This window comes from Hemibagrus wyckioides, linkage group LG29 (genome assembly GCF_019097595.1).
Source record: "Hemibagrus wyckioides isolate EC202008001 linkage group LG29, SWU_Hwy_1.0, whole genome shotgun sequence".
Classification (NCBI taxonomy): Eukaryota; Metazoa; Chordata; class Actinopteri; order Siluriformes; family Bagridae; genus Hemibagrus; species Hemibagrus wyckioides.
The window spans coordinates 3110343-3121761 of NC_080738.1; the positions used below are offsets into that span (position 1 = coordinate 3110343).

The 11419-nt window shown below is 39.0% G+C and overlaps 2 protein-coding genes across 3 annotated transcripts; both read right to left on the reverse strand.

The window, feature by feature from the left end:
• Positions 1–6504: 6504 nt before the first annotated feature.
• Positions 6505–8392, reverse strand: LOC131348850 (uncharacterized). The gene is made up of 2 exons (XM_058384033.1): positions 8256–8392; positions 6505–7914 (listed from the first exon to the last, which is right to left on the reverse strand). The coding sequence occupies exon 2, from the start codon at positions 7900–7902 to the stop codon at positions 6838–6840; it is 1065 nt and encodes a 354-aa protein (XP_058240016.1). The 5' UTR covers positions 7903–7914; positions 8256–8392; the 3' UTR covers positions 6505–6837.
• A 782-nt stretch (positions 8393–9174) lies between these two features.
• Positions 9175–10592, reverse strand: LOC131348875 (uncharacterized). 2 transcript variants are annotated; one of them, XM_058384065.1, is made up of 2 exons: positions 10438–10592; positions 9175–10192 (listed from the first exon to the last, which is right to left on the reverse strand). In XM_058384065.1, exon 2 carries the CDS (start codon positions 10178–10180, stop codon positions 9542–9544), a length of 639 nt encoding a protein of 212 aa, XP_058240048.1. In that variant the 5' UTR covers positions 10181–10192; positions 10438–10592; the 3' UTR covers positions 9175–9541. The 2 variants fall into 2 exon arrangements, with proteins under 2 accessions (XP_058240048.1, XP_058240049.1); XM_058384066.1 differs by having other exon boundaries at positions 10393–10500.
• Between the last annotated feature and the right edge of the window lie 827 nt (positions 10593–11419).

Genomic DNA, 11419 nt, shown 5'->3' on the forward strand with positions numbered 1-11419 from the left:
CGTAACACGAGACATGGCGTGGTTAACAAAAAACAAAACCTAGACCTTAGCTTGGACATGGAACTTAACAAACAAAACCCCAACAGAAACCACGGTGCAGATAACAATCATGGACAAGGACACAAACACAAGGATCCCTATTTATAGGGGTAGACATTAGGGCTAATGGGATACAGGTGACAATCAGGATAGGAACCATAGGAAGGGCGTAACAAAAGACACACAAAGAAGCAGGCTTCCAAGGTTCACCTGCCAGCGCCCTCTCTGGGCCTGGCAGGGAACTGTCCAGCTGTTCCTGACAATTATTCAGATAATAGCCTAACTTTTAATTTTTAATGTAAACACAGCTGATAAAAGAAATACTAGTAGGGATGCACGATATGAAAAATTTAAACTGATGCTGATAACTGATAATTAAGTCCTTCGCATGGTTGATTCCGATACCGATAACCAATAAGTTCATACTTTTATATTAGAATTTTCGTATAATCTGCAGTTTGTGAACCCAGGAGAATAGAAAATCTAAGATGCACTGATGAAACTGATATTTTAGTAGCTTTGGCCTAACTGTAATAGAAAACATCAGTCCTGACTCTTCAGATGTTTTTATTTTTTGTGTAAGGAAATATAATAAGAACAGAAAGGGTTTAACAGAACTATGACAGAACTATGGTTTATCTGCAATTAACAACAAATTTATATTCAAGTATTTCATGCATAACAAAGAAATGCATCTATTCAAACATTTTAGTGCATGAGGACGAGGAAGGTATATAGACCTTAAGTCACATGCTCCGTGTTTTAGACCTAGCGCTAGTAGCTGCTGCTGCCGCGGCTGCTTCATATTCTTTTAATACACCTTCACCACGATGACGACCCTGAGAGTGAAATATAATATTTGTTGTGTTAAAACTTGACCCCTTTTTACCTCCTCTCAGAATCCTTGCTGAACATGCGCTGCAAATAGCAATGGCATTGTCCTCCGCTGCCACCGAGAAAAACTTCCAGACCGGCGAAGACATGTTCACAGGTGATGATCTAATGACCACAACACAGGTTAAAGCTGCAGTCACGTGCACTCGGAAAGCGGATGAATCTCGGATAAATCAGACTGACTGATTGACTGATTTACCATTGATTTTCTGTCTGATAAATATCATGCATCCCTAAATACTAGTATGGTAACTGACCGTTTTGCTCAAGTCCAGTCTCGGAGATACTCTCTGATGATTCCACCCTCAAAGAAATAGGATAGAAAAGTCACCAAGAGCATGAAGTAGACAAGATACAAGCAGCAGGACAGATGAGGGAATGAGAGATGAGAGAACAATAAGAGAAGAGAAGAGAAGAGAAGAGAAGAGAAGAGAAGAGAAGAGAAGAGAAGAGAAGAGAAGAGAAGAGAAGAGAAGAGAAGAGAAGAGAGGCAAAAAAAGAAAGAAAGAAAGAAAGAAAGAAAGAAAGAAAGAAAGAAAGAAAGAAAGAAAGAAAGAAAGAATAATACATACAATAGTGCCAGCATAAATGAGAAATGAAATAAGAAGAGTTGCAAGTATAATATAGATTATTGTAAAATAATAATAATACACAGCACTGCTTCACACACAAACTGTAAAAGAGATAATATTGCATGGTATACCTGTGTGAGAAAAATGTAATGAATTTAATGAACTCCTTTTTTAGTTCATTAAAGACTTATGGGAGGAGTCAGAAAAAAAGATTGAATGAACTTTTCTAAAGTTGCATACAATTTGTGTTAATTTATTAAACAATATTACATAAAAATGCCCTTACAAAACATGTTATTCTTGCTTACCCTCTCTCCCTAATTAGCCCCTGATGTTTCAGGCTCAACCCCTGATGTCTTACATAACTGTGACATTTCTGTTTTCAGTAAACTCCACCCAGCACATGCATCTCCCACACAGGACTTGCATCTGAGGTAGGACACATCAACAGCATCACAGGAACACAGGGATGAACAGCGTACTGGTCTACTGCAGGTCAGCCTTCCACTGGTCCATAGTCCAGGCGTCTTCCACAGCAGCACGCATAGCATGATCTTCTGCTTCAACAGTGGAGCACTAAGAAAGCTAGGCATTTTTTAATCTTGCAAATTATTGTCAAATTACATGCGGCTGCTGCTATTGAGGTCCAGTGGCAGAAAATGTACAGATTTTATTCCTGAGTTTTTCAAAAATGAATCCTACAACGTGGGTTAATTTAAAAAGCATTTGTAAGATGTCTTGTCCACAGCCTCTTTCCTACTACAGAAGCAAAGCGACAACCACTGAGAACATAAAGTTTATGATATTCCCCACTTTGGGTTTTTTTCACTCATTACGGATAATTGGAGTCTGGTAGACACCCTTATACAGAGCAACTTATAGCATTTTGTGCAAATGAGGGTTAATGGCCTTACTTAGGGTCCAAGCAGTGGCAGCTTGGGGGAGCTGGAATTTGATCTCAGAACCTTCCCATCAGTAGTCCAGCACCTTAACCATTAAGCTAGCCTTTTGTGAACAGCTTGGTGTCAACATCAGCCTCACCTTAGGATACCACCCACAATCAAACCCCCACCCTACCATATCTGTCCCAACTTCTATGTCTCGCTCTTCAGGCCAGGCCACAAACCACCAATAGCACCAAGGCTAAAGTAGCACCAGCCTTTCTCTGAAAATAGCCTTGAGTGCTGGTTCGTTCTATCCGTTTTGCCCCATGAGAGTACAGAATTTGACTGCATAATTGGCAGCCCAGTTGCATGAGTTGTACAGAAATATTGCAGCCTCCAGAAGGGTGCTTGAAAACATACCCTGAAAGTAAGGTGATCGTACCTGAGTGTACGGTTGCTGCACAAAATAAATGGCGCAGTGCCAGAGAAATCCTTTCAACAATCAGCTGTACTATCAAACTTATCTGGCAGTGCCATGTGTACCAGTTTGCTCCTAGCTCTGGTGGGGTTAGTCAAAGAAGCTGCATGTTGGTGTTTTGGAGCACAGTGATTTGTTCTTGGTAAGCTTCAATTGCTTGGCCTTGTTGTACTACTATAGCTTGTAGCTGAATAAGGTCCGCTGGATCTATTGTAGGTGAAGTATCCATGTGCAGATCAAACCACTTTAATAATTCAAACAGAGGTCCCCAAATCGTAAGAGAAAAGCAGAGTACGTAAACAGGCCGAAAAATAATGTAACCAGAAAAGACAGTCAGTGAGGCAAGCAATTCAAAAGGGCAAATCCAAAACACCGAAAATCCAGTAAGTGAAAACAGGTCATACACAAAGGCAAATAGAATCAGAAATACACGGCTTGGTACCGAGATAAACTAGCGATGTCACGCTATAATAGCATGAGCGTGGTTAAATGTCCATAAAATCCTGGAAATGAACCCTGTGACCTCAAAGTCTAGAATTCAGGAAAGATTTCCCTCTGCTGGATGGGAGTAGGCATTGTGGGTGCATTTGTGACCCGCTTTTCTTTGTGACACCTCTTGTTACTGTTTCTATGGGTGTCTTGTTCCTCTTCCTCCTCTTCCAGCAAATCTGATGCCCTTGCTTCCCCTTCATCATATTTCTCCTCCATCCCTTCACCAGCACACTGGGTTCCAGGACCTCCTTCATTACGGGGCTCTACCTCCAGTCTCTCGCTGTTCTCTTTTAGGCATTGGCCTGCCTTTTGGGGTAGGTAGGTACTCCGATGGGTACTCTGGGTAATACTTTGGCCTTACACACTCCTTTTGCCCCTATTTCTCTAGTGCCCACTCCTGAGCCTGAACTTCCACCTTCTTCCATATATTCACCCCCAACTTCTCCCACTGATTACACTCTCATTTCACCTCAGGAGCCTCCAAGGGTCTCCTCTAGTACTTGTCCTGTGGAGGAGGCGATGGCTGGCCTGTGTGGCTGAACTGTTATTTTACCTTATGTCTAATAAACCCTCTATTTTATTCCAACCTTGTTGTAATATTATTAGGTTGTTATTCCAACCTTGTTGTTATTTGTTACTTTGTTATTAATTTGCTGATGCACATTGAGTAAGCATTTAACGGATTAATATCATGCAGATTAAGGTGTCTGTGTCAATTCAAAGGTACTGTGAGATCGCCAAAGTAGGCTGGACAGCCGGAGAGGGCCCACAACATTGTGTAGTCCTCCCCTGTTCCAGTATGCTTCTTATTTCTGGAGGAGCTCATTTTCCCATTCTAAAGATTATCACTGCTGCTTTCTCTACTTCCTGGGCTTCTCTGTCTCTGTCTTGATATCTGACTGTCCACCTCAGGCAGCACTGAGTAGCTGTCTTCTTCTGCTACTGTTTCTTTTATTATTCCCTTCATTTGTCCCAATACTATTTCCAAGTCCACTTCCTTTGCGCATGAAAGTACAGGGTATATTCCTTTCAACCTAGTAGGGTGGTCTCAATGTATGGTGGTGGCCTTCTTTGCTCCACACATTTCTCCCATGATGAGGATGTTCCTTCCTTTCCATTCTCCCGTTGTTGACTGATTTCCAGCATTTTCTCTTCCCCTGTAACTCTTTTCTTTTTCTGTCTCCTTTTTCCTATCTGCCCTTTCTCATCCTTCTTTCTCAAACCATTCTACAATCTCCATTTTCCTCTTCATCTTTTCACTGTTTTCTTTTTTAATTTTTCCCCAGCATTCTATCCTGGATTTCATTTTACTGTATTTTTCCACACCAGATGTTCCCATTGTGGGCCACTGCACCTCTCTGTTTGTCCAGTCATACCAATTCTTCATGAATTTTTTTATTTCTTTTTCTGCGTCCATATGTTTTGCTATTACAACTCTGGCAGAATTCTCTTTCTTTTATTTATTATATCACCCTGACTGGCCCTGGGTTTCTCTTTGCAGTGGACCATATCAGCTGGGTGTTTATTTGCAAAATTTGGTTTCACTAGATTCTTTCTTGTTTGTAATGGATCACTTTTGTTAATCAATATTTTGATAAGTATAATATTATAATCAATTATCCATCAATATCATCCATATTACATTCACACCTACACACTATTTCACACCTGAAATTATTCAGCTAATTAATTCTTTTATTACTAACAAGCATGTTGTATATATTCAAAAATAATCACAATAAATCAGCAATCAATTAATCAGTCAATAAGACAAGTAAGCTATCTACACAATCTGTTTCATCCTGCCGCAATTGCAGTTAGTCCCACCAGGGGGCACTCCTGTGTGTGTGTGTGTGTGTGTGTGTGTGTGTGTGTGATGTAATGTGTTTGTGTGGTATGTGTGTTTGATGAATATTTGTGTCTATGTATATGTGGGAATGATGTGTGTGTGTATACAGTATAATTATACAGCTATAAAGCAAAATCCAAAAGCAACCAATCCAACAGTCCATGGAATCACTCTTATTCACACCTATTGGTTCACACTCTCTTCTCTTTTTCTTTTCTTTTTTTTTGAGAAGGAGAGTCTCTTCTATATTATGAGCTCACACAATTATACAGTCTCCAAACTAACATTGGAGCTGATCATTCACACTGAGTCGACTTATTTATGGAGCTCGTTTATTTACTGTCATACTTAATTTTCTCATACCAATCTTTGTTTGAAAATTAGCTAAATAAAAATAAACTAAATAACTTAACTTCAAGTATCTCATCAGCCATTTAACAACACAGTTACACGCACAAGAAGACTTTCCCGCTCCTTACACTGACTAACCTGTCAGTCTGGGGGCCCCTTCACATCCCTAACCATGCAGACCTGTTCTATATCCGAACAGTGGTATCTAAGGAAATACATCTTTTCCTGTCCACCTTCCCGTGCAGTTCTGGTTTGTGGAGTTACCCAGCCCACTCACCAGCGGTATCCACAGGTATTTTCTTTACCGGACACTCTCCCATTCAGACCTATTCACCGAATACCTCATCACATCATGGTCATGCTCTTTACATCTATGAATAGACTATTACTAAATACTATTACTCGTCCAACCTGCCTTGTCACGGTCAAAATAAGAGATTTAAATCATGTGTATCACATGTGTCAGCAATTTTTCAGTAAAAGAATTAAATACACACCTTTTTCTCATTTTGGGGAAAAATAACCTAATACACTTACATAAAAAAAGAATAATAATAAGAAGCAGCCAAACAAACTAGAAACATGGCAGAAAAGATTATGCTTTGTGATTTTATTGGTTGTTTGTTTTGCATCATAACTTCAAGACGGAGATAAAAATACACACAAACGTAACCGTATCTCATAAACAAATGCTCCATCCAACAGCCCCACTGTTGATTATTTTCTTCTTACAGAGTGACACCTAGTGTTGGATTCTCCAGAGCAAATGAGAAAATTAAATAAAATTGGTCCAAAAGTTTTTCATGTTTCTTTGTTTGTTTGTTTTTTCTAGGAAAAGGTAGCATTAAAATGTAATTGCCTTGTGGGAATGATGAATGATTAATGCATGTATATATATACAAAATATTTATACTTTAGAATTGAAATAATGATGTAGACAACAAATTCATTAGAACAAGAAAAAAGATTTTTATTTATAGATAATCATTCAGTACATTTCTCTGTTGCAAGAAGCAAAAACTTAAAATGTTCCTCTTTGATTCAGTGGAATCTGTGTACTGATCCTCAGCTCATGCCTCGTTCTCAGTGATGTGGTTCTAGGTAACACTACACACGATCTACATATTTCTTTCTAAAGCAAAGCAAATCTGTTCAAAAGTAATAGCATGCTGTGGTTCTATAGCTTCAGGCAGCTAGCAGAAATTCAAATGTTAATTGTCGTGTAAGCAAATTTCGTTTTAATTATTAGATTAAGTGAACATTGGCTGAATCAATTGTTTAGTTTGGGATTTGGACACAATCTGCATTAGTTTGATAACCGCTGTCAGAGCTCACTTTTACATAAATCTTGGCACGGTTACAGAAGCTCTCAATAATGGCCTGGTGGACGTGTTTTTCTGGAATGACATCTTTTGGCAAGTACACCTCGGCCACTGTGGGGCTTATTCTGTGTGGATCTTGCATTTTCCTCTGAATTTGAAGGACAGTATATTGCACATTATTCCTTTGCACCAACCCCTGCAGGCCAAGCTGAAGGTTTGTTGTGGTGATGACATTGGACTTTCTTTCACTGTCTAGGTATTCATTGTCCCACTGTGAAATTATCTGTGACATTTCGTTACTCCATTTTCTTCCCTCTGTTATGGCTTTAGGATCCCACTCTAGCATCAGCATGGTCATCTTTTCATTAAAGTCATCGCGCAAACATATCTCTTCTATATGATCAGATACTCTCTTTGAAAGTGTCACGCTATCACAAATCTCGCTTTTCTCAATAATGCCACAGTAGCCCCAGTCTGTGTCTGTCCAGCACCAGGTGTACTTATAGCCATGGGAGCTACACGAATGATCGAATCGGCACGGCTTGTTCTTGTACGTGACATCAGGTGATGGAGAGCAGTAGTCCCACCCTTTATGTGTGTTGCACCCGTACAACTCTTCTGAGTTATCATAGGAACACCTGTCCTTGCACTCGATCTGAAACGTCGAACTTTTATACAAGTGTTTATTATTCACTTTTTTTGGCTCCACACTTCCACAGTAACCCCACTCCCCATTCGTTGTATAGCACCAGCGGTAATCTTCATCATGCAGGTCACAAGGATGTTCTCTTTTACACTCGTTGCCTTTATAATCTGTGTTCTGCCTTACCGAGCAGTAATCCCAGCCCTTTCTAGTTTTGCACCAGTAGTAACTCTTTCCATTCTGGTGGCAGCCATCGTAACACAACAGCCCATACTTGGAAGAGTAATGGTATTGAAAGTCTTCCTGCTGTGTCCAGCAGAGTTGGCTGAGGAAAATGATGGAAATGAGGATGGGGGCAATTTTTTGTCCTTCGGTCATTTTGGTGTTTTACTGAAGAGAAAAAAAAATCAATAAAAAACCTACCTACATCATACATTCACCTCCTGACCTTACTGTAAATATTAGTAAATAATAAATAACTTCTTCTAATCATATCAAATAATACATGAATTTGATTACATGCCACCATTCACCAACCCTGCGAATGAGCTTTTGCTATAGAAACTATAGTTAGTGATGACGAATGCATTAATATAAATCAGTCATTTGCAGCTGAACTCGTGTCAGAACTAAATATTTTGCAGGATATTTTCAGAACCTAAACTGGTAAAAGAATCTAGAATGACACTTTTACTGCATCTAAAATCTCATTTCTGCTCATTAACACTCACCTGCTTGATGTAGAAGCACAAATGTTAGTGTTGTCTGAAGATAGAGAAAGAGCTCTTTTTATAGCTGGTTATCAGAAGAGCATGCGTCACTCGAAAATTCCTAGAACCAGGTTCTGTGGTGTTTATTCAGATTTTTTTCTTTTGGGATGGTGGGAGGGGTTTAGGACTTTGGGGTTATGACCTGCTGATGTTAATAATAAAGTCACATATGTACACATGAAGTTGTTCAGAAAAATGCCTTTTGTCTTTTTATTGCTTCAGAACGAAGTTTTTTTATGTTTTTCTTGCTTTAACTTCAGTAAAATTAAACTGCGCTTTTTGTATTTTTCTGGCAGAAATTCAAGTTTATCAGCGCCGTGTCAATGATCACTTGTCCAATCTACCATGTTATGGTGAAAATAAGAGATTTTTTTCATTTTAGGGGGAAAATATCATAACCTAAAATGCTTACATTTTAAAAAATCAGAACAAATTGGAAACATGGGAGATTATGCTTTGTGTTGGTGTTTTTTTATGTTTGTTTTAATATTTTATTGATGTTTGCAATTTATATATCATTTAACAAACCCGCAACTATGTTCCCCAAGAACAGTCAATAATAGGGCATTATTTAAAATGGTCAGCATGTTCAATGAAAGTGTGCCACATCTTAAAGAAGTGTTTTCTGACCGTCTTAATCAGTACCTAAAGATAATGTACTCATTAAGAGGAGAAGAAAACAAGGTTCGAGGTAAAGACAAGATATCATTTCTTCTAATCTATTGAATGTGTGTGGGTGGGAGGGGATTTTTCCACTTTAATAGGATGGCTCTACATGCTAACAAATAAGAGAAGGGCAAGGAATTTGCACAATGATGCTGACAATCGAGACTCCTCTGGAGCAACAAAAAAAATCTCACATTCAAGAAGATAAGAACTATAGAGGTTGATTTTGTTTAATTGCAAAAGACTGATTGAGAAATTGTACATTTTGAACAATACTTTGCAGATAGCCAACAACAACAGAAAAGATTTTTATTTATTGATAATCATTCGGTATATTTCTCTGTTGCTTGAAGCTAAAACATGAAATGTTCCTCTTTGATTTAGTGGAATCTGTGTACTGATCATCAGCTCATGCCTCGTTCTCAGTGATGTGGTTCTAGGTATCATTAAACAGGATCTACATATTTCTATAAATCTAAAGTAACTCAAATCTGTTCAAAAGCAATAGCATGCTGTGGTTCTGCAGCTTCAAGCAATTAGCCGAAATTCAAAAGTTAAATCATTGTCTGCAAATTGACAGCTTAGGTTGGTTTAATCACAGTTTTGTCCTCAGGTTGTCTTTTCTGACGTCCGGGGGTTCCGTAAATCCCGCTGGTCTCAGTAAAACCGCAGTAGTCCCAGGATGAGGCTGTCCAGCACCAGGAGTAGTCATAGCCATGAGTGTTACACCCGTGATCGGCTCGGCACGGCTCGTTCTTGTACGTGACATCAGGTGATGGAGAGCAGTAGTCCCACCCTTTAGCTGTGTTGCACCAGTAGTATAACCTTGACTCATCGTAGGAACACTCATCCCTGCATTCGCTCTGATAAGTCGAACTTCTATACAGCACTGTTCTTAGCGCCACTATTCCACAGTAATTGCTGTCCCCAGCCTGGTTATAGCACCAGTAGTACTCTTTATCATGCAGGTCACAGGGATGGTCATCTTTACACTGGAAGCCTTTATAATCAGTGTTTGAATTTAACGAGCAGTAATCCCAGCCCTTTTTAGTGTTGCACCAGTAGAATTCTTTTTTGTGCAGGTGGCAGGCATCATAACACAACAGCCCATATGTGGAAGTGTAATGATTTAGAATGGTGTTCCCTCCCTGTGTCCAGCAGAGTTGGCCAAGGAAAATGACTGAGATGAGGACCAGGGTGATTTTTTGCCCCTTGCCCATTTTGGTGTTTTACTGCAGAGAAAAAAAAAACACATCACACATTTACCTCCTGACCTTCCAGTCAATAATAAAATAATAAATAACATCTTATCAAGTACATGAATTTGATTATATGCCATAATTCACCAACACTATGTGCTGCTGTTATAGAAATGATAGTTAGTGCTAATGGGCACATTAATATAAATCAGTGAAATGTAATTGGCACTTACACTTTTACTGCATCTAAAATCTTATTCCTGCTCATTAACACTCACCTGCTGGATGTAAAAGCACAAATGTTTGTGTTGTCTCGTGAAGACAGAGAAAGCAAGTTTTTATAGCAGGTTATCAGAGGAGGGAGTGTCTCACTCGGCTATTACTGGAACCAGATTCTGTGTTTATTTATTTCATCTTTTACTTGGAATGGGGCATGGAGGTGGTTTGGGTAAATCTAGAGCTACATGCTGAATTCCAGGTGTTTATCAGTGCTGTGTAAATGTTATCGCTCATCCGACCTGCCAAGTGATGATGAAAATAACAGATTTTTTTCATTTTTCTTGCATGGATGTTGTGTGAGTACAAACATCTGTAATGTGGATTTTTAAAAGAAACATGATCCATTGTACTTATAAACCAGCAATAAACCAGTAGAGGAACTGTTGTGGTGGCAGGATAATCAACTTTGGGGTGATAATCCACACAAGCCCCATCCCACTATACTTGATGTTTGCAGTGTTTCGTAAACCTTTTGCAGTATTGATAATTACTAATAATAATTCTAACCCTAATACTTTTTCCATGACTCTGTTTTTAGGAGTTGTTCCGATATTAATGAGCTGTTCTGTTTCTCATCAGCATCAGACCAAGCAGGCGCTGCCTGGTACAGAGTGTTACAGCATGCTTCTACCTCCATTCCATTTCACTTATTTTATTTACTTACTTCACTTCACAGCTCTGTAAAAAATAACAAGACCACTGCAAAATGATCAGTTTCTCTGAGTTTTCTATTCATAGGTATGTGTTTGAATAATATGTGTGTTTTCTTCTACAAGATACTGACAACAGATTAATTCTAAAAGATACTGATTTCTCCCAAATTCAAATAAACATTATCATTTAGAGCGTTTATTTACTGTGCTTGCTGTGCACTTCACCCCAGCTGCTGTTGGCTATTCTTTTTGTAGGTCACTTGAGGTTGAGTAACATTGGAATGAGTTGGCAGTCATCCTGGTCAGTGAAGAGTGATTTTTGCCCATT